At 38.6% G+C, this 27,542-nt stretch overlaps 1 protein-coding gene across 2 annotated transcripts; it reads right to left on the reverse strand.

Annotated features, from left to right (window-relative positions):
- Positions 1-17,676: 17,676 nt before the first annotated feature.
- Positions 17,677-27,395, reverse strand: LOC117291488. Of its 2 annotated transcripts, XR_004519155.1 has the most exons (3): positions 26,576-27,395; positions 20,320-23,079; positions 17,677-20,238 (listed from the first exon to the last, which is right to left on the reverse strand). XR_004519155.1 is itself a non-coding variant. In XM_033773224.1 (2 exons), the coding sequence occupies exon 2, from the start codon at positions 22,399-22,401 to the stop codon at positions 21,661-21,663; it is 741 nt and encodes a 246-aa protein (XP_033629115.1). In that variant the 5' UTR covers positions 22,402-23,079; positions 26,576-27,395; the 3' UTR covers positions 17,677-21,660. The 2 variants fall into 2 exon arrangements, 1 of the variants encoding a protein (XP_033629115.1); XM_033773224.1 differs by having other exon boundaries at positions 17,677-23,079.
- Positions 27,396-27,542: the final 147 nt, after the last annotated feature.

Consider the following 27,542-nt stretch of genomic DNA (forward strand, 5'->3'; position numbering starts at 1 on the left):
TGAAAGAATAAACACCCTTGTCGCACGAAGTTGTGTGCTTTTAGATGCTTGATTTCGAGACCTCAAATTCTAAATCTGAGGTCTCGAAATAAAATTCGTGGAAAATTACTTCTTTCTCGAAAACTACTCCACTTCAGAGGGAGCCGTTTCTCATAATGTTTTATACTACCAACCTCTCCCCATTACTCGTTATACCAAGTACGGTTTTATGCCAAAAATTATTTTGAGTAATTACCAATAATGTCAACTGCCTTTAAGCCGCGATATATGTGATTCCTGTAAAAAATAACCATTGCATGTCGTTTTACTCTTTGAGAAGAGCCGTTTGGAGCTCTTCTACTCGTGCCCCCTACTTACCGCTTGATGCTACGGTCAGTGCCACGGTACTCCTCGAGCGTCTGGGGTTGCCTTCAAACTGATCGCATTCCAGGTACGCTCACTGATAACATTCCCCAATCTGTTTAAACTGTGCGATAAATCGGGCACATTTCCAATAATCATAATATTAATAGGAGTTAACTTGATCAAAGAGTTGCGTCAGCATGAGTTTAAAATACAAAAGTTGCACCAAAGATTAAAAACACTGGACACTATTGGTAATTGTCAAAGTCACAGACCAGTTTTCTCACTTGGTGTATCTCAACATATGCATAAAATAACAAACCTTTGCAAATTTGAGTTCAATTGTTCGTCGCAGTTGCGAAATAATAATGAAAGAAAAAACACCCTTGTCACATGAAGTTGTGGCTTTGAGATGCTTGATTTCGAGACCTAAAAAATCAAATTCTGAGGTCTCGAAATCAAATTCGTGGAAAATTACTTCTTTCTCGAAAACTACTCCACTTCAGAGGGAGCCGTTTCTCATAATGTTTTATACTACCAACAGCTCCCCATTACTCATTACCAAGTAAGGTTTTATGCTAATAATTATTTTGAGTAATTACCAATAGTGTCCACTGCCTTTAAATTCGTCAGGAAAACGGCTTTATTCAACCGGCACGCGCATGAACTTGACATGATTTTTTTAAAGTTTAACTTAAGGTTACGACAAACACTTACACACGTTGTCTGAGTCAAGAGTAGTAAAGATCGAGAAACTTTTTATTAATATTAACGGAAACACACTGATTGTAAAAGTTCATATCAGCGCAGCAAAAACAAACAATGTCTATACATAAAGAGAAGATCATTTTCAGTTTCCAAACCGATGGTTTTCTTTATACATTGTGTTAAATTTGACATCATGGGTGCGAAAGTAAGTGTTTCCAGGCTGAAAGGCCCCCCCCCCCCACCCTTCAAAGAAACGCAAATTAAGTGTTTAAGGCAGTGGACACTATTGGTAATTACTCAAAATAATTATTAGCATAAAACCTTACTTGGTAACGAGCAATGGAGAGCTGTTGATAGTATAAAACATTGTGAGAAACAGCTCCCTCTGAAGTGAGTGACGTAGTTTTCGAGAAAGAGGTATTTTTCCACGAATTTGATTTCGAGACATCACATTAAGAATTTGAGGTCTCGAAATCAAGCATCTGAAAGCACACAACTTCTTGTGACCGTTGGTGTTAAAACAAATTTCCTTGAATACGGTGGGATAATTAAGGCCATAAAACAATCCTTTGGTACAGCGATGATGGGCAAGGATGGGGCGAGTATTTGCTTCCCTTTCATTCCATTCATTTTTAGGCTTCTCATGCAAGATAAAAAAAAGGCTCTAACCGTATTTATAACTGTCTTACATCTGCTAAAAAAGTAGCCTATAAATTCATCGATAAGTGGGAAACAAAATTGAGTATTCAGCTTACTAAACCTAAGTGGATGGTCCTGTGTAACATTCCACTTTGTGCTACTAACGACACCAGACTACGGTGGTTTCAATACAGATTAGTCCACAGAATACTTGGAGTCAACTCATTCTTAGCGAAAATCGGTAAAAGGGATAACGGTCTTTGTACATTCTCCCAAGGAGCACTCTAAATATTAACATTCGCTTAGACAATGAGGCTATCCTTTTTGGTATTACAAAAAAAATCTTGGAGTGCTCTTAACCTGATCCTTCTTTTGTGTCGTTTCCATATCTATACAATGAAAATGAGTGAGAATAGACCCTCCCTTGCACTATTAAAACTGGATGTAAAGCTTTATTATACTTTGGATCAATACATCTCCATCACTAATGATTCCACTGTTAATTTTCACAAAAAATTGTACTCTTTCAAACTATTGGTTCAAGGTTAACATTGTATTGTGTATTTTGGTTGTTGTTGTTTTTTTGCTGTTAATGTTACGTATTTTAAGCGTGTTTGTAATTATGAGGAGTGGTCTTAAGTGTGAATAAAAAAAAATCCTCAGTGGAAAAAAAAAAAAACTTCTTGTGACCTGCGACAAGGGTGTTTTTTCTTTCATTAATATCTCGCAACTTCGACGACCGATTGAGCTCAAATGTTCACAGGTTTGTTATTTTTTGCATATTATGTTGAGATACACCAACTGTGAAGACTAGTTTTTGACACTTACGAATAGTGTACAGTGTCGTTAAGTCTACCAATAGAACTTCCATTAGGGTATCATAATTGCTTCGTCACCGAGTGGTGTGCAAGGTTCATCGACTGTAAAGTTGATCAACCGATAGCAAAGGTGGCTAGATTATCACTTGTTGAATTCCAACCGATCACGCTCCCAGAGCACGGCGGCAGCATGCGATGCATATCAGGATAGGCGTGCTCTGAGATAATATGCGTGGTTGGTTGTAGCATAGCGCAAGGAACGTGGTTGTAGAATACCAACACCTACATATAGTCGATGCGACAAAGAGAATGTGTGTTATGATGATACACTGTAAAATTAATGTATCTCACCTAGTAAACTTTTGTGTCTTTGATTAGCTTCGCCTATACATGGACAGCCCCGGTATCCTCCGGTCTTCTCCTGTGGTCTCCCCGAGTGCCGTTCCGGTGGTTCATCGTGACGTCATGATGGTCAGCCCAGTGACTATCTTGATTCTTGCTATTAATCGTGGGTTAGTGACGTCTCGCACAAAATGGCCACGTGCAGCAATGTTAACATACATATCGTCAAATACAATCATTAAACAGGTTTTGAAAAGTGTACTTTTATGAACGGTATAGGTATTCGTAATCACTGAATTTTTGATGTCGGGAAGCTATAAGGCTAATCGAACTCACCATATATGTGGACATATTCACCAAAGCTGATGCCATAGTACGCAGTTACAGCGCCGCCAGTCAGAAAGTTTAATGTTTTTATTTTCGAGAGTGCGCCCTCTCTGAGTGAACATTCTGTGCAGCATTGGCCTATTTTACATCAACCTCGAAAAAGTAGGCCTGTATTGTTATTACTTGGGTTCATCGAATTTAGTTCGCAATGAACAAAAATGATATAAGTCTGAACAAGGGTTGTGTCGAAATAGAGTTGGGTGTAGGTCGAATTGACGTGGAACATTACAAATGTACCATGCAAGTCCCATCATGTAGGGAGAAACTATAAATAATTAGAAAATTGCGGTATGTTTAAATCTTGTGTGTGTGAGTGTTGTTTCTGAAAAGCGCCGGGTGTGGTCTCGACGTTTCGAACAGTATACTCTGCTTGTCTTCAAGTCCCATGTGTGTAAATATTCAAGAGAACTTCTGACATAGTTGAGCAAGCAGATATAATGAGGGGGATGTATACTGAAGGCTGCAGCTCACTTATATCGAATGAGTTGAAACAAACGACCACAAAACTCTAAACAAAATTCGGGTCAGAGTTTACCCGGATTCCGGGTCATATATGGCACCTGACTCTTTTCAAGGTCAGGCTAACCCGGAAGGTGGTTAAAATTACTTGACCAGAAATGGGTCAACCTCAACGGGACCTGGAATCCTTCTCAATGTGATGACCCGGACGTTTTCAGAGTGCAATTCATGAATAATTTCTGTTTAAATAGTGAAAGTTGCTCTTGTGTTTAAAGCAGTCGCACAACATCGGTAAACAGTGTTGTCCAAAGGCCCACACTTTGTGTATCACAACTTCAAAATATACAATAACAAACCTTTGTAAATTTAGGCTCAATCGGCCATCGGAGTCTGGAGAAAATAACGGGAAAGCCCACCCTTGTTCCCGCACGTTTCGCCGTGTCATGACGTGTGTTATAAATCCTTTTATTCTCGGTATCGAGAATTGATAATTGTTTTAAATGTTTTCTCAAAAAGTAAAGCATTTCATGGAATAATATTTCAATGGAAGTCTTTCACCATTATCTTCTGTAAACCCTGTAAGTTATTAATTTAATTTGTAAATTTTGAACTTTTAATTTTTGTTCGGTTCGGAAAGTGTCCAATGGATTTAACTGTTGGTCGCAATGCTCTGAATAATTATGTCATCTCATACGAGGATGTATAAATGGTAAATACACGAAATTAAAAAGACAGGTAAGCAGTCATAGAGTTAGCATGGAGTAAGGAAAAGAAATTCATCTTCCAGTGAAGTGTCGGTTTCGGCTATGCCAGCTCGTTTTACACTCTCACATCTGGACGCAATTCCATAAAGCTGCTTAAGCAGCAAATGTTGCTTAATAATTCTGCTTAGCAGAATTGAGAAGGATACCAGTCACAATGTGTACGTGTGACGTAGCAGTTTGGCTGGTAATCTTATTTCGATTAGCACACTCTTGTTTGTGCTTATATAGCTCTACTGCGCCGCACGAAACCAACGTGTCAGGATGCATACAGCATGCCCTCAATATCCGTACCGCACGGTTTACACGGTGACCCCTGTTCACATTCACTGACAGTCACTAACTTCCTATTGTGAAAGATTACCGGAAACTCAAATTTCCTTTCAGCTTCTGCTTGATAAATTGCTCTCGGTCCATCCATAGCAAAACAACCCTAACTTAAAACAAATTACATTTTGAGAAAATCAAGTGCAGGGATAAGCTGTTTTGCTAAAACAACGGGATAAAATAGTTATTAGCATAAAACCTTACTTGGTAACGAGTTATGAGGAGAGGTTGATATAGTATAAAACATTGTGAGGAACGGCTCCCTCTGAAGTGATGTATATATAGTTTTCGAGAAAGAAGTAATTTTCCACGAATTTGATTTCGAGACCTCAGATTTAGAATTGGAGGTCTCGAAATCAAGCATCTGAAAGCACACAACTTCGTGCGTGACAATGGTGTTTTTTCTTTCATAGTTATCTCACAACTCCGACAACCAATCGAGCTCAAATTTTACAGGTTTGTTATTTTATGCATATGTTGAGATACACCAAGTGAGAAGACTGGTCTTTGACAATTACCATCAGTGCCCAGTGTCTTTAAGAACAGGCCGTGACAGGGCACGTTATATTCACATCCATACATATGTCTTTGAAATTTTAAAATGTAAAAAGACGCACCCAATTTACCTAGGAATTGTCTTTTACAATTTTCGAGTCAGACCGTTTTGGGAAGAAGTGAACGCTATACCAGTGCAATTGCTGAGAGCTGTGTTCATATAAAACACTCTCGAAACAGCATACGAAATCATGCATCAAAACTCAGATCAATAGTAAAACTTTCGAGGGTATACAGCCCCCCATAGAGCAAGGACCAGTGCAATTGCTGAGAGCTGTGTTCATATTAAACACTCTCGAAACAGCATACGAAATCATGCATCAAAACTCTAGATCAATAGTAAAACTTTCGAGGGTACATTTCCCATAGGACCATCGAACATTTTTGGTAAAAACACCGATGAGAGTCTACTGTAAAGTGAACAATAATAATGTGAACACTGTTGCACAAAATAAACCCATTATTTTTTTTCCAGGTGTCACTCTTTGCATACACGCCCCTCCTAGTGATGAAAACTTCTCAATCAAAGGAAGCACAATTCGCAGAATTTTGTACTAAAATGTATAATAAAGTGTAAATCTGGAAAGTATGAATATTATAGGAATCTCCATTGCTTTAATGTGAGGAAACAAAGTCTCGCACCATAAAGGTGCTGATTTTCGGAAACGCCCAATCTCTCTTCTTAAAACTCATTGAACCCGGGGTTCAGGGTCGCATTTTGCGCAATTTCCCGTCGTTATCTTGACCACTTCCGGGTCACTGACCGCTAGCTAAATGGCCGTTTGAAAAAATAAGTATATTTCGTTTTACTCGGAAGGTATTTGACGTCAGGTTGCCATGGTGCCATGATAGCTGCCCGTGAGTACCTGTGTTTCGTTATTTTTTTATAAAAACTTATATTTTTTGTTGGAGTTATATCTTTTGGAGAGTGAACCAAAAGAAGGTCCAGTGTGCCAAATAATGATGCAGCTCTCACAGGGGTCGAGCCTGTAAAGTTTCAAGCAAATTAGTCATGAATTATATTAACTTATGAAGAAAGATTTTCCGGCCCAAACCACTCCATCTAAAACACAACCCACCCGCTCCAATCCCTCTGTCATCCTACCCCCCCCCCCTCCTAAAACCCCCAATCCCCGACCCCCCCCCCCACTACCGCCTATGCTGCCCACACCCACCTCCACCTCCCAGACCCCTCTCCAACCCTTGCATTCCCTCCACCCCAAACCCCACCCAATGGCTCCGCCCACCCGCTACATCCATTGCGTGTTCCCACCCGTATAAATACTTTATGTGTACGCATGTAATTACTAATTAGCGAGCAGCATTGAGTTGAATATTTAACAATTGTAATGCGTTTATAATAAGGTTCTTTCATTATGTAGGATTATCATACAGTCGCCACAATGGACGACAATTAACTTGGACTATTCATATTTCTTTAAAAAGTTGGGACCGTGAAAAGCAGCTGTTTATTTCTCTGATGATTCATAGAAAACGGCCCAGCTTGCCGCCATGAAGGGTCGATCTTTGTATTGCATTAACCGGTTATGAATCAAGTTTTAGTTTAACCGGTTTGACGTGCACTGAATAAGTAAAATAACTGGTAGAATTATAAATAATTAATATATAAGGAAAATTATTATCAAATTTGTCAATAATTAAGAAAATGTCCCTTACGAAATTATATTAAATTAAAAATTAATGGAAACAAAATATATATATTGCTTAGCAAATTTCTGCTAGGCAGAATAAGCACACTTTGCAGGAAACCAGTCATAAGTTTTACAAGTGAAATTGTAATATATATTACTGCTATTAAAAACCAAAACTAATGCTTGATGCAGCTCTATGAGGCGATATTATATCCCGTTTCTAACAAACATAATTATTTATTTGTATTGACCCAGTATTTATCAAGGACTCATGTCATGTGGTGCTCAATTTGAGGCAGTGATGTGTGGCTTTTAAAAACAAATTGTGGCGTACATTCAGGACTTCAATCCCAACTAATATTTCGCCACATCTAAACACATGCCCAAACAAGGCATTTAAGAGATCCTAGCGCTGATTGTCTTATATTTGTTTCACGCGACCTCTCAACAAATAAACACACCGTGTAACTGAGCTGTTACACCTCCCGCTGTCCAGCCGAGGGAGATTGGTAGGAACAGGCGCTTGGGATGACTCGAAGGTAGAGTTCCAGAGATGAGGTCCGTCTCTCTCAGGTAACCGGAGAATGCCTGCCTGGGTTCGATCAGGCAGAGGATGGGGACACATTAGGAGATGCACAGAGTACAACGATAGCTTACAACGTCATGTTGGGGGCTCTTGGTTCACTTTGCATATCAGTCGGTTATCTTTATTATAATCGAGTCAGTCAGTCAGTCAGCCAGTCAGTCCAGCCAGTTATTCGGTCAGTCAGTTTCTCACTAATTCACCTTGCCAATCAGCAATTCAGTCAGCCAGCAAGTTGAGGTCGGGGGATACAATCATCAGAAAGACAGTCGGATTGTCGGTCAGTCCAACAAGAAGTCAATAATGGTTAGTCCGTCAGTCGGTCAAGCAGTCCATGTCGGTAGACAGACATATAAACAAGTCAGTGAGTCGGTAATTCAATCAGATAGTTATAAGCAAGTCATGTCATCAGTTAGTCCTTAGTCAGTCGACAAGTCACTTAAAGGAACACGTTGCCTTGGATCGGTCGATTTGGTCTTTGAAAAGCGTATAACCGTTTGTTATAGAATGCATATGATTAGAAAGATATTTTAAAAGTAGAATGTAATGGTCCACACAATTAAGTATCACTCGAAATTGCGTGGTTTTCCTTTTACCTCGTCGACAAACATGGTCGGCCCTTTTTTCACTCCCATAAATTTGTTACTCCCATAAATGGCCGACCGTGTTAGTTTGCAAAGTAAAAGGAAAATCACGCAATTTCGAGGCAAATGTGTGTGGATCATTGATTTCTACTTTTTAAACATCTTTCTAACCATATGCATTTTATAACAAACGGTTACAAACGCTTTTCAAAGACCAACTCGACCGATCCAAGGCAACGTGAAAGCAACCAGTCAGTTTTAGACGGCCATAGGAACAGACGGTCAGCAGTCAGTCTGTATAGTTGGTCGGTCAGTCGGTCAGTCAGTCAGTCGGTCAGTCAGTTAGTCGGTCAGTCAGTCGGTCAGTCGTTCAACCAGTCAGTAGTTATAGTTGGTCAGTCAGACAGTCATACAACCAGTCAGTAGTTATAGTTGGTCAGTCAGACAGTCATTCAACCAGTCAGTAGTTATAGTTGGTCAGTCAGACAGTCAGACAGTCATTCAACCAGTCAGTAGTTATAGTTGGTCAATCAGACAGTCATACAACCAGTCAGTAGGTATAGTTGGTCAGTCAGACAGTCAGACAGTCATTCAACCAGTCAGTAGTTATAGTTGGTCAGTCAGACAGTCATACATCCAGTCAGTAGTTATAGTTGGTCAGTCAGACAGTCATACAACCAGTCAGTAGTTATAGTTTGTCAGTCAGACAGTCATTCAACCAGTCAGTAGTTATGGTTGGTCAGTCAGACAGTCAAGTTAAACTGGATCGAGCTTCTGAAGCTGGATCACAAAATACACTAATCGTGATCCCAAATGTGCATGCATTGTACTTTATTAAACATGTGAAGTACCCTGGGAAATAACTTCTTGAACAGTGCTCTTTCATTTACAAGTAATGCATCAAATACAAGTAACAGATAACACAAATCACCTTCTCAGATGGAAGGAATGCAGCTTAAAGCAATCGCACAACATCGGTAAACAGTATTGTCCAAAGGCCCACACTTCGTGTATCACAACTGATATATAAAATAACAAACCTGTGAAAATTTAGGCTCAATCGGTCATCCGAGTCGGGAGAAAATAACGGGAAAACCCACCTTTGTTTCCGCACGTTTCGCCGTGTCATGACATGTGCTTAAGATAAATCCGTTATTCTCGATATCGAGAATTGATCATTGTTTTAATGTTTTCTCAAAAAGTAAAGCATTTCATAGAATAATATTTCAAGGGAAGTCTTACCATTATCTTCTGTAAACCCTGTAAGTTATTTGTAAATCTGTGAACTTTTTATTTTTGTTCGGTTCAGAAAGTGTCCAATGGCTTTACACCGGATCAACACAGAAAAGTTTATTTCTATAAAATAATAGGTTTCCCACCTTTATTTCGAGAGGTGTTTTTTCATGAGTGAATTATTTCCATCAGTTCAACAGCAATTTGGCTTGCTGATGAATCAAAATTAGCGACAGGAAATCCTAACACTTCTCGTGTGTGGTGTACAAAGGTCGCACTGTGAGACACATTTTCCTAACCATCTGACATGGTATGTACATGCACATGGTTGCATGCTGATGATAAACTTTTCATGTGGCGTAGTGTATACACACAGTTCCTTAGGAATGTTGGCAATTATGCATAATGGTCTACCGTAGTTCAATGCCAGTCTGTACCCGTGCTCTTGGTATTGAATAATAAACACGAGTTTGATTTATGTTCATTGCATAGAATATTCGGTTGATGAATAAGAGGTTAGAACAACATCTTTCTCTATGATATGGAGGTGTCATGGATGCATATATATAGACGTGTATGAAATACGGCCCCATGTGTTCTCGCTTGGACGTTGATACCAAATCCCCCAATGGTATTAATTTAATTAAAAATTGCTGATAAATTGGCTCTCGTGTTTCAAGTGCATTATTTACTTTTAGCTCTTTTGTAAAAACATATATCAAAGTAATAAAGCACCTGGGAAGAATAAATACATAGTTCGGATGTACAGTTTGCCAGCTGCTTACTATTATGGCCAAGATGACGTTATCTTTTGAACAATGTATGAAATTACTTATAATGTTAATACTTTAATCTCATTTTTAATTACGGAATGGTTGAAAGTGAAAAATACGTATCGTTTATCTAGGATCCTCATAGTTATTCTTGCGCTAAGAATTTCAATTGAAACTTGTGGTTGCCTGCTCAAAAAAATTATTAAGAATTTGTATTGTTTTCTTTTATTTTTAAGCAGCTCTATGAAAGTGACGCAACAATGCAAATCCAATGTGAAAGCGACAACGCACTGTTAAAGTCTTTTTCGTCTGTAATGAAAATCTCTCTAAAATGCAAAAGATCGAAAAGGCACTCTTTGAAGAGCCATATGAGGGACAACCTTTTCGAGTGGTCTTCCACTCTTTTAGATTGAAGTTGCATCTTTTTGAGTGATTTTTCACTCTGTCCTGGAGTGAAACCCCTCTAAAAGAGTGAAACAACCACCACCCTTTTTAAAGAGCCATATTAGGACAACTCGAAATGTAAAGAGTGGTGTCTTTCACTCTTTTACCCTTAATACGCAGATTTGTTTTGCTATGGTATTACATTATTGACATTTTTCCAAGAGCATAATTTGCTCAATTACCCCCAAATCATGCTCCAAACCACAAAGGAGGAAATATTCAATGGATTAATGTTATGATACCAAATACACCACGTCCGGAGCTTCCGTGGTACAAGGTTCTCTTTGCTTCTCTGGTTACAGGACACTAGTTTTGTTAACTTTAAAGAGAGGATAAGGGTCCGGTTGGAGTTTTTTTCAAACTGTGTATTCTATCGCAAAGACTATAGCAACTCAAGTTTGGACATTGATTATCAAATGGTGTACCTTTTCTTGATTCAACAACTGTGGGTATTCCATCGAAAAGACTATAAATGCAAGTTTTGCCTTGGTTACCAAATTATGTACCTTTTCTTGATTAAAAAACATCCATCTAAAAAGACTATAAAAATGAAAGTTATTCCATGATTAAGGTGCAAACACATCTGTGTGTCGCATTGTTTATCCTCCATGCTTATAAGCGTATACCGGTAGCAGCAGTTTTACCAACTATTTGCAAACACCACACTCGTGTTTATTGACTCATAAAGAGACAAAAACCCAAGTGAGCAATTTTGCCATTGTTGTACCTTGTATTGATTCAAAGAGAGTACATCCATTGTTGTACCTTGTATTGATTCAAAGAGAGTAAACATCAATTGTAGTGTTAGTCACACCAACATCGTAATGAAGTGTGACTTAAAGTACATAAAAGTAGTTTTGTCGATATACCAACGCTGTAGAATTGTCCAAATGGCACAGAATGTTTTTTTTTTCTTTTCTTTCTCAACACATTTTTGTCTATAAACATGATGTGCATTTTCTTATTTCGAAGAACTTATAGAACACTGACACAGCAAATTTGCATTCGACATTAATCTCTGAACCTCATACTCCCAATTGTTATTACATCGCAGGAGCATCATCGTTTGCTTCCATCACAACTTTCTAAACATATAGACCTGCTTAGTATTTTTTATTGTGTCAGACCATTGTTAAATTGCAGTAGTGTATATCCTTTGATTGTACACATTATTTCTGAGCATGTTCACTACCAAACTATTTGTATCAGATTACAATAGTTCGGGTTTTGATTTCAATACCACAATCTTTGCAGGGTGTGACTTCTATCATATAACGCGGAAATAACTTCATCGGGGTCCCTCCAATCTTTATTTTTCCCCTCTCGCGATATCAGTCAGAAATATCCTGAAACCAAACTCAATGTTTGTAACTATAACATCCTTGGCCAGAATTCACGGCTAAACAAAGGCACCATCGGGAGACAGTGATTAATGCAATATGCCGGGTAAGATAACAGTAGTCATCCTGAAACAAGTGAACTTGTAGACCTCGTAATTTTGCTGAGACATTGTAGGTCGGGTTGCTTGTTCAGAACATTGTGTGGTGGCCCTTAATGAACATCGTAAATCACAATAAACTGCATTGTTTGTGCAACAAAATACACAATTATTGCAAAAAGTAATTAATAGTTGGTCTGGGTTTCCAATTAGAGATCGCTTAACACCACAAGGACACGGACAGCCACTTCAATGCAAGGGCTCCACTTAAAGGCAGTGGACACTATTGGTAATTACTCAAAATAACTGTTAGCATAAAACCTCACTTGGTGACGACTAATGGCGAGAGGTTGATGGTATAACACATTGTGAGAAACGGCTCCCTCTGAAGTGCCATAGTTTTCGAGAAAGAAGTAATTTTCCACGAATTTGATTTCGAGACCTCAAGTTTAGAACCTGAGGTCTCGAAATCAACCATCTAAACGCACACAACTTTGTGTGACAAGGGTGTTTTCTTCTTTCATTATTATCTCGCAACTTTGATGACCGATTGAGCTCAAATTTTCACAGGTTGGTTATTTTATGCATATGTTGAGATACACCAACTGTGAAGGCTAGTCTTTGACAATTACCAATAGTGTCCACTGCCTGTAATAGTCTCGACACAAGGGGCGCGGTCTATTTCTTCCTCCATGTTGCCACCCGTATACTCCTGAGGCTGAAACAGAGTTACCCCCTTCACAGTCAGTAGGAGTGTATAGGCATAATGGGTATCATACACGTACATAAATATATTCATATTGCACAATCGCGGGGAACGGTGCGCTTGCGATATGTCCATTCAGGGTCACCACAAAGTTGTGATTGATCACAATGATGGAAACGCAAATGAAAAACATGGTGTATTAAATTAGTGTGTTTTTGTTGAATAGATTATTTCGACACGGACGTCCACAGTTTGAATGTTTTTGCAAGTCTTGCCAACAAAGTAACCAACTGATTTTCCTTTCCCCAAAAAATCAAGTGTACACACAATTTTCATTTGGGAATTGTTTACACTAAATCTTATTCACACGTTAGTTTTGCAGTTGACATTTTGAGGAAGTGCAGCGGAACTGAGCAAAACTTATACAGCATGGTTTTTCCCATGAACAAAAAGTTTCCAGTGTGACATCAGCAAAAACTTTGTATAATGCTCTTTGGTATCCGGGGGCACAGTAATAAGCACCCTTACATACCATTCCACACAATGCGTAACATTTCGATTTTGTATGATTTCCACACTTCCTCGTTAGGTTTAGTCCATGGTCCATGCAATGCATTTATAGCACAATGGTCCATGATCATGTAGCTGTGTTGTACCATATTATACCACAATGATCTACCCCGTACGACTCGCGCGGCGATTTGTTGGGACTCGTGGACTCAAGTCTCATATAGACAGAAGACTCAGACTCGACTACCCTGAGTAATTCTTGACACCCAAGTCGCGAACAGAACCGAAGTGACACTTCACCCCTTCGGGTCAGTTCGTAGGTACTTTTTAGAGACTCGACTACCCTGAGTAATTCTTGACACCCAAGTCGCGAACAGAACCGAAGTGACACTTCACCCCTTCGGGTCAGTTCGTAGGTACTTTTTAGAGACTCGACTACCCTGAGTCATTCTTGACACCCAAGTCGCGAACAGAACCGAAGTGACACACCCCTTCGGGTCAGTTCGTAGGCACTTTTTAGGTCATTTTGGTTGCATTGCCAAGAAGAGTATTATTATACAAAGTATCGGGCTTCAGTTTCAATCGATGCTGGCAAAAGAAAAGCAAGTTGTGAGATCTGGGCCTATTTCAAAGATTGATTTTAACTCCAAATCAATCGTAGTTGCTTAGTAAAATAAATTTGATTTCACAATACAAATCTGCTCTGTGAAATCGGCCCCATAACATGGAATTCCGAAAACGAGCAAACAGGATTAGGATCTGTAAAGTTTACAATTTGTATCTACTGTACAAAAGCTTCTTAACCATTATGATAGTTTTCACCCTCAAAGTTTACAATTTTTGGAAAAAGATATTTGATTTGAAAAATAAAAAGGTATATCTTGTTATTTGTAGGGTAACACTTACGTTTACGCATCACCACAAACTTATTTTTAGATACAAAATGGTGGGTAGCAACACCTGAATATGACTCACATCCCGCCCCTACCCCCCCCCCCCCCCCTCCACTCCAAATCGAAACATACACTCGATTCTTATTTCGAAAACATCTGTTATAAAAGTGAACATAAAAGGTCAATAATGGCCTAAGGACAAAGCGCAGTAAGTGATATCTCTGACGCAGTTACAAGGGTGAAACCGCTTTCAGTCTTGCTCAGGCAGGCGTCTTAATTAAGCGAGGCTTAGGACACAGGAGTTGGTAGGTGGGTGCGAGCTCATGCCCAGGGGTGGGTTTGTTTGGATAGCGAGGTCGATAACCGTGAAACCTGTTCCAAGTTCATCAACAAGTTTGACTCATTATATGACCATGAAGCTATAAATACTCACTGGATACTTACGTAAGTAAACCAATGCCCTCTGCCCCTCGTGACATGATGTAAAACAAAACAAGAAATGTGTTAGCTCGAGAAAAAAAATTATTTATTGAGGGACTTACATATAGGCCTACAGCATCGCAGGTTTCAGATATATAGCATATTATTTTGTCTCACAAACGATGGCTCCACTCTAGTGTATGGGGGACAATCCGTCTAATTAGGTTTATCCAAACATTTTTAAACACACAGTGCATGCCCTATCATGTGTTGGTAATTTCCAGGATACCGGTCCCATTTTCAGATTTATTATTTGCCCACCCTTCGACTGTTTCACTACGTCTTAAGAATAGAAACTGTAAATGATGACAACACAAATTGTCTGCCCTCGATCCACTACTCCATACACCGTGTATACTGTGAATATGCTGACAATTAATACATCGACAACCATCGTGGGGTTATACCATGGTTAATGTACTTCTAAATAAAGTTAAGAGTAAGGCCTACTGAGTACCCCTTAAAGCCACCACTGTTTAAGCGAAATTTACTTTCTGTTTTGTTATAAAGAAAAAGTTCTCCCCGCCCAAATCCACAATGGAATGTGTTCCCATAAACAACGGCACTAGGACAACACAAAACTCAACTAAAACCAACGTTTTCAGTGAACATATTGAACATTCTTGACTAATGGCGGGTACACAGCTGAAGTAATTTTGTAAACCTAGCGAAATGTTGTTACCTTTTAATATCCAACTCATGTTTGGAAGTATTGAAGTATTTACTGACATTAAAGGCAGTGGACACTATTGGTAACTGTCAAAGACTATAGCCTTCACAGTTGGTGTATCTCAACATATGCATAAAATAACAAACCTGTGAAAATTTGAGCTCAATCGGTCATCGAACTTGCGAGATAATAATGAAAGAAAAAAAACACCCTTGTCACACGAAGTTGTGTGTGTTTAGATGGTTGATTTCGAGACCTTAAGTTCTAAATTTGAGGTCTCGAAATCAAATTCATGGAAAGTTACTTCTTTCTCGAAAACTATGGCACTTCAGAGGGAGCCGTTTCTCACAGTGTTTTATACCATCAACCTCTCCCCATTGCTCGTAATCAAGAAAGGTTTTATGGTAATAATTATTTTTAGTAATTACCAATAGTGTCCACTGCCTTTAAGAGTTAGGCCTACTGAGTACTCCTTAAAGCCACCACTGTTTAAGCGAAATATACTTTCTGTTTTGGTATCAAGAAAAAGTTCTCCCCGCCCAAATCCACAATGGAATGTGTTCCCATAAACAACGGCACTAGGACAACACAAAACTCAACTCAAACCAACGTTTTCAGTGAACATATTGTACATTCTTGACTAATGGCGGGTACACAGCTGAAGTAATTTTGTAAACCTAGCGAAATGTTGTTACCATTTAATATCCAACTCGTGTATGTATGGTTCGTAGTGTTTACTGACATTAACTGATGACGTGCCGTCCCGTAACCTTGGAAGTGACTAATGATGTATCTTAGTCACTTTGAAAGACCATTGAATTACTGATACACTTGCCAAACTGTCTAGCCGATAAGCTATCAACTTCTTGATTTATCGGAGGGGAAGAGTGGGTGGTGTGGGGGGGGAGGGTGATTCACCTCACACAAACAGAGACACTCAACAAGTCAAGTAGTTTCAAGAAATTCATCTTACGCAAGTGTTTGTTTTAATTCTCCGTGAGTACTTACGAAATAAAACAGTGGCAAATTATTGTTGTAATAACTTCAATGTAGTTTCAAAAAATATACACTTTTGTTTTTACATTTTGTTTTGTTTTAAATTGTTTTGCGTTATACTACGGAACTTGGACCTTTTAATGTTAAACAGTCTACAAAACCCACGTCCTAAGCGTGCCACAAAATATGAACACAAATACATTTAGTCACAAAATGGCGGGAGCATAAATCAAAACGCTAGCTTTTAGTCAAGGGCATGTCACTAAATGAAGTCTGACCATCAACCCTTTAACTCTAAAGTGGCATCGAAAACGATGGATGGATTGTTCGAAAACATCCTGACGTTAAAGCTTTAAATCCTTTCATTGCCAAAAAAAAATGGAATCAAATTACATTACTGCGCACTTTAAATATGTAGAAATAAAAGAAACTGAAGCCTGACAGACAGTTCGTCTCAAGCTAATTGCCCCATAACAGAAAATTCCATTAAAAATAGAAAGGTACATGTGTTTGCCCCACATGCCCTAAAGCGTTGTACAATGACGTCACTTGTTTACACATGAAATACCCAAGGGCCTGCTAGTGTGATAGACAAAGAATATACAAAAAGTAAACGTAGTATATATGAGACAGGTACCCTAAAATGTGGATAAATTCAGAAACAGGAACAAATAATGTCCGTTTGTTATCAATTTTGTTGTAAGGCACTCCATGTGAAATATTAATCATTTGAAATACACACACAATGAGTGCATGCAAGCAACAACCGTGACACCATTATGGTTTGAGGACAGTAACAGCGCGTAACTTGAAAAATGTATGAGTCAGACTCTTTTGGAAGCACCAGACTATAAAATGTTACATGCACCACTGAATTTTAAAGGGTTTGCTGTTGATTGTTATTGGTAAAGGTGCTTGTAACGTAATGAAGTCCATCCGTTCGGTGACAACAGGAAGTTATACAACACAGCACATATACAACCAGCAGTAAACAACCTTTCACTTTTAAATTTGTAATGTTTCTTGTGTATAAATGTTCTCCTGTGCTTTTTAAAAAATTTATATAAAAATGTAAATCTGTATTTTAATTCAGTCTCTGGACTGCGACAAGCAGATGTTTTTACAATAAACCAGTAATAATAATAATAATAATAATAATAATAATAATAATAATAATAATAATAATAATAATAATAATAATAATAATAATAATAATAATAATAATAATAATAATAATAATAATAATAATAATAATAATAATAATAATAATAATAATAATAATAATAATAATAATAATAATAATAATAATAATAATAATAATAATAATAATAATAATAATAATAATAATAATAATAATAATAATAATAATAATAATAATAATAATAAAGTATTTCTCTGAAAGCCGTTCAATCTTAGAAATCAGAATAAATTCTCTCTACCAATCTGCAAGACCAAGCGACTAAGAAGTGGAATGATAATTACTAAACCTTTTTTGTATCTATTTATGTTTTCGTGCCATGTTTGATTTTAAATGATTGTCTTAATCAGCTTTTTGTTTTTTGTTTACTTCAATTTGGCCTATTGTTTTTTGTTTGCATTTGTTTTTGTTACTCCCTACGTGAAATCTTTTGGAGGTTGATGTTTGTATTGATATTCTTGCCATGCTTTTATTGAAAGATTGGTCTGGGGGATTGCAGTTGGAGACCGGTCCATTTTGGATTTAGGGGTAAACATTTCATTTTTCAGTGCCACTGTTTTATTTTTGGTGCATGAAGTGGATTGGTCCCTGACTGCGGTCCTTTGGATTGACTTTAAATCCCTCCCATTGAGAGTGAACTATTTTCTAAATAATCTCCGTTTTAGAGTGTAATAGTTTATATGCCATTTTAATTTTGTTTGTAATGTTTTACTCATATGTTTAATTAATTAATTTTAAGTAACTGTTCTCCTCCCTATAGGAGGGTACAGTACTTCTCCCTCTCAGTTTTTCTGTGTAAGATTTAGGCAATTTTAAATAGTAATGTAATGTTTTACTCCAAATTTTTAACTATGTAACTGTTCATGTAATTCTGCTGCTGGCAGCGAATTTAATAGAATTTTAATAAACCATTGAATGAATCCACTTGTACCAAATGATAGGAAAAATTAGCCCACTCAGTTTACTCTGTTGAATTTGCACTAAACTGCATGCACGTTTGAATAATGTGTTGTGTTCCAACAATTCCAAAATGAACACCATAACACGTTGGTTTCAGAGAAAAGTGTGCGATTGCATTATACGATAATGAAGTATAGTACACCTTTTCAATACAATGAAGTCGACTATGTGGCACAAAAAGCGTCATGTGTTTACAGGCTTGGCCAAATTCATAAATAGGTAGAGCAGAAAGTTGCTCTATTCAGCTGAGCAAAAAAAAAAGGGGGGGGGGGAAACAGACACAAACAATACACACTGCGTGGTATTTAAGCCGGTAAACCTGTTTCCGCTAGGCAAGCTTTTACTGTGCTATTTTATGCACCATTTTTGTCCTGAACAATTTTTTGACATTTTGCCCCTAACCGGAAAGCCAGAGCCCTTTTTGGTATGATGACATTCGTTATTCAGGATTGAAATGTGCACGTGGAACCAGACTAATATGGTGTCGTCATGCTTTATAAGGGTACGTGATGCAACGTCTATTCAACCGACGTAGAGCCTACAAGTATTTATGTCATGTTTCAGCACCACCTTAATGTATCATACTGTCACCAATGGTGACACGTCACATTTTTCTTAGAATCTGTCAGCTTTTCAACGCTTAACTGCGTGTCCTTTTGCTGTCAACTGTACCAGTAACTTTTTGTGGCTAATAACAATTGCTATAAACGGCAACATCCATGAACTCCCAGATATGCTTATTACAAATTAATGCTATACTCTGTAAACAATAAGTGAAAGGTTTTCAATGCACATCTCATTAATAATTAGGCCTAAAGTTGTATAATGCTTTTAGTAATAAAATAATTATATAGGAGAGAGAGAGAGCATAATAAAATGTGTGATAAATTATGAACTAGATCCACGATGTACTTTCCACCCGACAAGTCTGTACTTTTAAATTTGCACGTATTCCCGTTGACTTGAAAGATGCAAAATCATCATAAATTGTGATTTAGAGATAAATATTTGAAAAACAAAAAGTTTTTGGGAAAAATGCGAATTTGAAAATTATCTCTTACTTTTCTTAAATCTTTGTAAATTTATACTGTAGTATGCTATTTTTATCATTAAATGTGTGTATTTGGCACCGGGTAAAAAATGTCAAATGTTGTCATCCATTTGGGAGAGATTGTGAGTGAGTTAATTCCATCAGGATTCGATCATACAATGGGTCAAATTCAAAGGTAATACTTCGTACAATGTAAAATTATTTTAATTGGGTACAAATATTCTGTCAAAGCACTCACCATATAAACTGAAAGACAGACTGTGTAATATTATCAATTGAAACTTATAAATTGTTACCAGGCGGGTTTCGATAACTTTCGTAACGTAATACAGTACAGTCGTGTGAACAACAAGCAAGACATTACTGCACTGAAGACGGGACCCCAAATCTTGACCACATTGGGCTGTGGTTAAAACGATGACTTCTACTTATATCTCCGTGTTTAGATTTAATCCAGTGTTCCAGTAACCACAGGAAAACCATGTATGGAATTAATCAACATTAAAGTGGTAGCCTATAGACTATAGTGGAACCCACAGTGACAGAATTTATTTTTACCCTGAAATCACCTATTATTGAAGTTATTATATTGATAATATTTTTGTTAATGTTATATTGCTTTCGTTTTATTATCATTATTTTAAAATTGATTCTCGTAAAAAAAATGCATAAGGTGTGATACCTGATTAGCAGTGCGAGCACTTACGTATTTGCAAATTTGTAGTGCACCTTTGTATAAAAAAAAATGCATAAGGTGTGATACCTGATTAGCAGTGCGAGCACTTACGTATTTGCAAATTTGTAGTGCACCTTTGTATATGACAACACAATGTACATCATCATGTATACACAAATCATGACAACAAAACTAAATTATGGAAAAAACAACACAAGAAAATGGAACAAAATGAAAGAAAGAAAAAACAATGTCATCACGAAAAAAAAAATGTCATCATGAACATTCATTTTTAGTCCTTGGTTCGTGGTTGCGTTTTCCTAAAAAATACTCCACGAAAGAGTTTTGTCTTGAGGTGTTTGTGGACTAAGGAATAGATTTGTTCTTTCTTCAATGGGATTCCTAAAAGTTCCAAAAACCAATTGTTTATTTTGTAACTTGTATCACTTATCTTCAATTCAAAATATTTCCCCTTAAATCTGCATACACTTGAAAACAAATCGTGAAAAGGGCTGACAATCAAAATTGTGACTCATCCACGACGTAAATGTAAATGTGTAACCTTACCAAACAGTGATAGGAAACGAAGCCAAAGCTTCCTCATTCCAAACTGTGGAAACCTTCTTTTACATACACCCTTTGGAATTGTTGTTGTTGAAAACACCAACCATAAAAAGAAAAACCCATAAAATGCAACGGAGGGAGTGTTTACATGTCACACTGTTTAACTCGGCACAATGGACGATAACAAAAGTTCATAAAGCACCACTAGGGAACGACTATAATTTGTATTCAGTAACAAGGGTGATCATATTTCCTTTTCACAACCAATTTTGGCGAGTTTGGTCTCTGTGTGTGGTTAAAGCTCTGGGGCAGATCTAAAGTTCTCCATTATGGGGAGAAAAAATTCCAACAGAGAGCAAAGTATTCAAAGTAGCTTAAAATATCCAGGTGCATCGACATCGAGGACAGGTTTTTGCAAAACCGTTTTCACAAACTAAAAGTGAAGTTTCTTTGCGTCTTTTCCTTTAGTGAACCTTGCAGACATTTCCAAAATAGTTTCGAACGCAAACGCATGTCACTTTATATTCTTTCAGACACAATCGGGCACTCTTGCAAAATATAGGCAGGCACTTTGGGTGGAGTTTTTTTCAAAATGACCTTTTTGAGACATGGTGTGGACACTGTAGGATTATGCCATACACACTGTTTGATTTTGGTGTATAAAGACAAATTGACCAAAACCTATAGGCCTATAGAGATAATGGTGGACATCATAGGATTACACTGTTTGGTTTTGGTGTATCAGACATATTTACCAAAACCTACAGCTCTCAATTGACCTTTTGAGGTATGGTGGACACTTAGATAGGAGTTCACTGCTTGGTTTTGGTGTACAGACAAATTTACCAAATAGGTCTATAAGTGTCGTTTGCTGCCTGCCATGTCTCAAAATGGCTTTCCAATATTCAGTCTCATTCGTGAAGTTCATCTAGTCCAGAGTCCTCCGTAGACGTACTCTCTGCGTACGCCAACATTTTCGAAGTGTCTCCATTTTCAGGGACCACGCCAAAATGCAGTGGTGGTGCAATGGTATTATCATCGGCCACCATCATCCTCTTGACAAACTTATCGTGATCCAAATTAGTGATGTGTTCAAACAGACAGGGTTGGGATATCGTCTCCTTTTTCGGTAGCACTATTTTGGGCTCCTTGTGTTTCTTCTTTTTCTTACGGGAGTTTGACTCACTGTCCAGAGCTATCTCGTTCATCCATGAGTTCACGGTGTCCATGAGTTCGGCAGCGGCCTGTTCGTTATCGAAGCTCAGGCCGGCAAGTTTCAGTGCGTCCCCGGATACGTTAAGCGTGTGGAAGTTGGTCTCAGGTGACTTGTATTTGCTGTCCGGGGTCAGGGCGTCTTTCCACTGCACGAAGCCGGTTCCCTTCTCGGCGATGCAGAGCAGTAGCCGCCGCTCATTTTGCCTGTTCTCAAAGATAAGGGTCGGGAACCCTGTCGTCTGTAGCTCCCACCCACCTAGATTGGCCATATCCTGTAAGGTAGTAAAGTACAGATTGGCTAGTGCGGGACAGACGTACACCCGACTTTTCAGACTGTTAAAGAAGCGTTCAATCTGTCGAATGTCGCTCTCCGTGCAGCTACCCGCAACCGCCGCCATTGCGTTCGGATGCTGCCCGGCTACTCCAACCACATTCATGTTTTCGTTATCACAGCTCTCGGCTCGGGTGTTTGGAGATTTTAAAATTAGATCAACCAGCGTGAAGCATACCAATCGTTCCACACACACTGATTGTCGGACTCCGGGGCGCAATCTCACCCTCTGACCTCGTCTCTCTCGCTGCTGCACGCCAGTCGTCAAACCAAACAAAAAAGCTTTCAGCAGAAAAATGACGTGCGTTTCATTATATTCACCAGTCACCAAGAAAATAGGGGCTAGTGCGCAATATGCAAACAAATCTACCTTGTTTATAGCGGCCAAGGTATCAAATTCCTTAGCCTATGATACAACCAATTCGATAACACTTAACTTGTTTTTCACCAAAGACTTCAAGTTTCACTCGTGGGAGTTAGGTCCTCGCCTGTAAGAGCTTAGCCTTTTCTACCCTTGAACCCTCTCGACAAAACATCGAAGCTCTGAAAAAACCACAACGCATAAATGCTCCAACTTTGATCCGTAATGAGTGGGAGAATTCCTGACGTTCGACAGTCCGTCTCCAGGCTGAGTTATTTGGGCTTTTACCCCACACACTCGGGCGTATTTCCAAACAGCAGACGAGGTATTTGTCGGTCGCACCTCACCGTCGCAAGGCTTCCCCAAGAGGACGTTAGACTCTGCTGTTCCTGTGACCCAGTTCGAGTTATTGACGTCTATCCCCTGTAGCAATCAAACAGAAATTATAATAAAGAACCATTCAAACTACTTCATACAACCAAAGCAAGGTAATGTCAGACTAAAAATGTGCAAACTTTGACGGGCCCCATCGGTAGGCAACCAGACCTGTCTGCGAAATTAAAGGCACTGGACACATTTTGGTAGATGTCAAAGACCAGTATTCTCACTTTGTAGGCCTATAGTATAACCCAACATAATAGGCATAAAATAATAAACCCGTGAAAATTTGGGCTCAATTGGTCATCGAATTTGCAAGAGAATATTGAAAGAAAAAACACCCTTGCTTCATTACTTTGTGTGCTTTTATAGATGCATAATGAAAATGCTTCCATTCTACCAAGAAGTCTTTTATTAATTGAGTGAGAAATTACCTCTCTCTCAAAAACTAAGCTACTTCAGACGGAGCCGTTGGTCACAATGTTTTGTACTATGAACAGCTCTCCATTGCTCGTTACCAAGTAGCCCAAGTTTTTATGCCCAAAATTATTTTGAGTATTAGTCTTTCCATGCACAGTCTTGCTTTTTGGAAATCTATTTCTCTTGACGAAACTTAAACATAGACTACAAATCAGACCTTAATTGTTTTGAGTATGGAATGGAATTAAAATACTAATATTCAATTTGTAACCCCCCCCCCCCCCCCCCCCCTCCTATACCATCTTGAACCAATGCAGACAATTACTGCGCACACTAAACTGACGGGGTCAGAGCAGGACTTTATTTTGTGGCCTACCACGAACAAACCAGTTATTATTGCATTCCAAAGCTGATGGTTATCGTAGTTTGTTACCCCAACTGCTAAGATATGTCTCCCCGGATTAATCGGATTGGAATGTACCCAATGTCTTCACTAACAACAAGAAATGCACTGTGGATACTTATAGTTAAAATAATTATGATGATTTAGGAAGAGCCACATCAAACTTGGGTCATCTATAGATTTACTTTTAAAAATGGTTTTATGGAGTTAAACAAAATACTCAAGCTATGCACTGTAAGAATAAGAACTGCACTGCATGTTACATTTATTTGTAATCCGGAAATAAAACGAACACTTAATTGACGAATTTATGACGATTCGCTTTCGTAATGTTTTTTTCGTAATTATCTTTTTTTTTATGAATATGAAGTTGGCCCACTTTGCCCTTATTGTTTCAATCACATTTCTCATAACATGAAATCTCCTTCATGGTTGTCCTTTTAAATAAAAATGAACACTTCGGACAAATTGATGATGATTCACCTTCAGAGCATACTGATCGAAACGTCGAGTTAAACAGACCAACGGTTCTTTTCAGAACCCCAACTCATCCAGAGAAAGTCATTACATGGTGTTACCGCAAACTCTTCTACATCTTATTTCCACCATGCAAAGTTTCAAATCCTACTTTCATTGAAGCTCTTCGTAACCTTTGTATGAATGGGATGTTCGCATTTTGCCACTATTGCCCCCTTTTCCTTCAATTATATTCTCACAATATGAAATCCGCTTCACGGGTTGTAATTTTTAATTAAAAAAATCTCACCCTTGAACCAATATACATAAGTGGAACCTTCTTAACAACATTGGAAATAAATATTCCGGTGAACTATTGACCACAACAGCGACCTTGCTTTGTTCTCTGGCCACACCAGGAATATAACTGGTGGGTCACTTGGGAGTTTGATTGGCATGCAGGCAGACACGGTGGTCTATAACAAAATAACTTACAATATACAGCGAATAAGTAGAGGATATTAAATCAAAAGACAAGGTTTCCAACTATCACTCGAACACGAAAACTATAACCTTAAATCTGACCCTGTTTAATCGAAGGTTTTTACGGGCCTTGAACTTTAGTTTCACGAGAGGGGAAGGACTGTGCCTCATCATCGATTCGGAAGCTTTTAGTGGAAAGTTTATGCAGAGGGAAAAGGAAGTGAAAGTTAGGTATAAACATGGCTGGTAAAATTAATAAAACAAAAACCTTCCAGTTTTCAATCTGGTTGCTCACTGATTATCACAACAATAGAAATCCTGAAAGACACATTTTTGTCCGTATTATAATTATATCTTCTCCCATTTCATGTACTCGGTTTTGCTCGCAAGCTCTCGCATTGAAAAGACAATTTCAACACTCAGCGCTTCAGTTTTTCTATCGTTCTCAACTAATCTCATAAAATATAGCGTTAGTTCTAGTTTAAAATAAAAAGGGTGAAGCGAATTAAGAAACCTGCCTGTACAAATTAGGCAAATGACACAAAATTGGCCAGGTAATAATTGTTATCTTCCACGCCAGAAACAGGGACTGACTATTTTCCCGGAAGAGGACTTCAACTGATGGTGACCAAAACTGCCAAAGTTTGGCGCCAAGATTATTCAATTTGTATGCTCGAATTGTATACCTATTTCATCATGTGTAATTATAAACGTAACACGACCTATGCAGATCAAGTTTGCTTCGGAGGGGAGCCAGTGCATAGTTCCATGGTTCATCTATTTCTTTCTCCCAAGCTGCAAGGGTTTCGTAAGACATACACAAACCGTATATGCATATTTTCCAACCACGTGGTGGTGTCCCATTGCTTTATACAGAGGCCTTAAGGACATAAAAGGTATAACGTTTCTCGGTAGTTTTTTTAACAGTAATAGATGGAGCTCTGTTTTCCTTGCTCTACGATCCATGAGATACACTGACATGAACTCCTGGTGTTTTGTGACCAAAAGGACAAGAAAGGGAAGGCCCATTTGGTCGTTGCAGTCGCCAAACAAAACAGTTCTCCGAAAAGACAGTCAACAGAAACAAATACATGTAATGTGGTTTGTGCAAGTCCAGCTGAAGAATAGACCAACACTCGTTATTTTACACACTTAACTTTGAGATCCTCCCACTAAAGTACTGTTGTAATTAAAATCTACAGTCTTTCTTCAATTATAATATCCTCGGGAGTCGAAGATGGAACTGCTGCAGGATTGAAAGAAAAATGTATCAAAGAGTAATGAAATGGCCGCTCCATCCGTGTTAATAAAGGCCATATCATTCAAAACTAGTGCCTATACATAACCCCACAATCCTCGCTCACCGGTAGTACAGCTCGGTACTCGGAACCTGCCCGTCTCGATCTCTCTTCTTTTTTTAACAGTCAAGTATGGAAGTAGAAGTTTTTCACGTACATGGTACGCATACCATGATGTAGTTCCCCATGGTGCCACAGCTCACAGCTGATCATCTGTCTGGCCTCCATGAGTGTGTGCACATGGAGGAAAAGTTCGACTACTGTCTCTGTGTGCAGAACACCATTTCATGGCTGCTGAATCATAGCTCCATACCTTACTCTATGCTCCATACAACATAATCAGCCATGAACTCCAAAGTAAACCATAAAGCTCCATTGCGCGAACAAACATCAACGTAGAAAAGACCATGGAAAGACGTACACACCAACACCAACTTGACCCAGACATTTTATAAGATAAACTAACAATCAAAAGACTTACCTTTCATTTTGATCAAATAATCTACTCCTACTCATCGACGTTCCCAACGTTCCTGCATGAATGAACGTTCAGCACACCACTCTCATGTCACTGCATCAAGTCATACGCAGCCTTCGTCTGTTGACACGGTACCATAAATTACTGCTATTATTGAAGCTCATTAACCTCACCCGACAGTCATGGACGTGGACTTGACTGTGAAAACACTGTACTATCAACACACACAGCGGTGATTGAAAATGAAATGTTCATAAAATGCTGGTAGAAACAGGAGTACAGCTTCTTTTTAAACACCAGCACAACGGTTTATTTTTTACATTTGCAGCAACCCGCCTCCGTGTGCACTACGCTGGGTCTCCTCCCCAATAGACGTGTTGTGCCACAAGTCGTCCGTGAAATTGCGGCTTGCGCAGACTATTGTTGGAAATTAACAAACATGCAAGACGAACCCATCGGTGGAACTCAAAAGCCGTCTGAGTTGTGGGCATAAACATACCCCGCAGAGCTTGTTTTCATCAAGGTTATAATGTATTTCCGCAGGGCTGGTGAAAACACACGTCCGTCGCCCACCTATAATAATGCTGTTCGATTCGCACCTGTATAAAGTGGTATGTGTCCCTAAACGCGCACTCCGAAAAACTCCGCGAACAAATCCAAACTTTATATTATTGCCGCCTGTCTGAAGTAGTCGAGTGTCAGAAGCAAGCTAATAATGGAACAGTTCCTGTACGCAAACTACACAGGCAGTGACTAAACACATCCCAAAGAAATCTGTACGCCACACCTATACACGAGTGTAATTGTCATCGTCACAGTTTTATGATAGGCCTGCATGTACATTTACATGTACTTTAGTACACTCCGTGCATAATAAAGCCACGAGCTCCTTTCAACAACCGACTCGGTGACGTAAGCCGGAACATTTCCTAAGGATGGAGTCATTTTTCGCCCGGGGGTGCAACCACTA

Source organism: Asterias rubens, chromosome 6 (genome assembly GCF_902459465.1).
Source record: "Asterias rubens chromosome 6, eAstRub1.3, whole genome shotgun sequence".
NCBI lineage: Eukaryota > Metazoa > Echinodermata > Asteroidea > Forcipulatida > Asteriidae > Asterias > Asterias rubens.

Bases quoted from the DNA above. Each gene is read 5' to 3' on its own strand.
- LOC117291488 (XM_033773224.1), bottom strand. From the start codon at position 22,401: ATGAATGTGGTTGGAGTAGCCGGGCAGCATCCGAACGCAATGGCGGCG.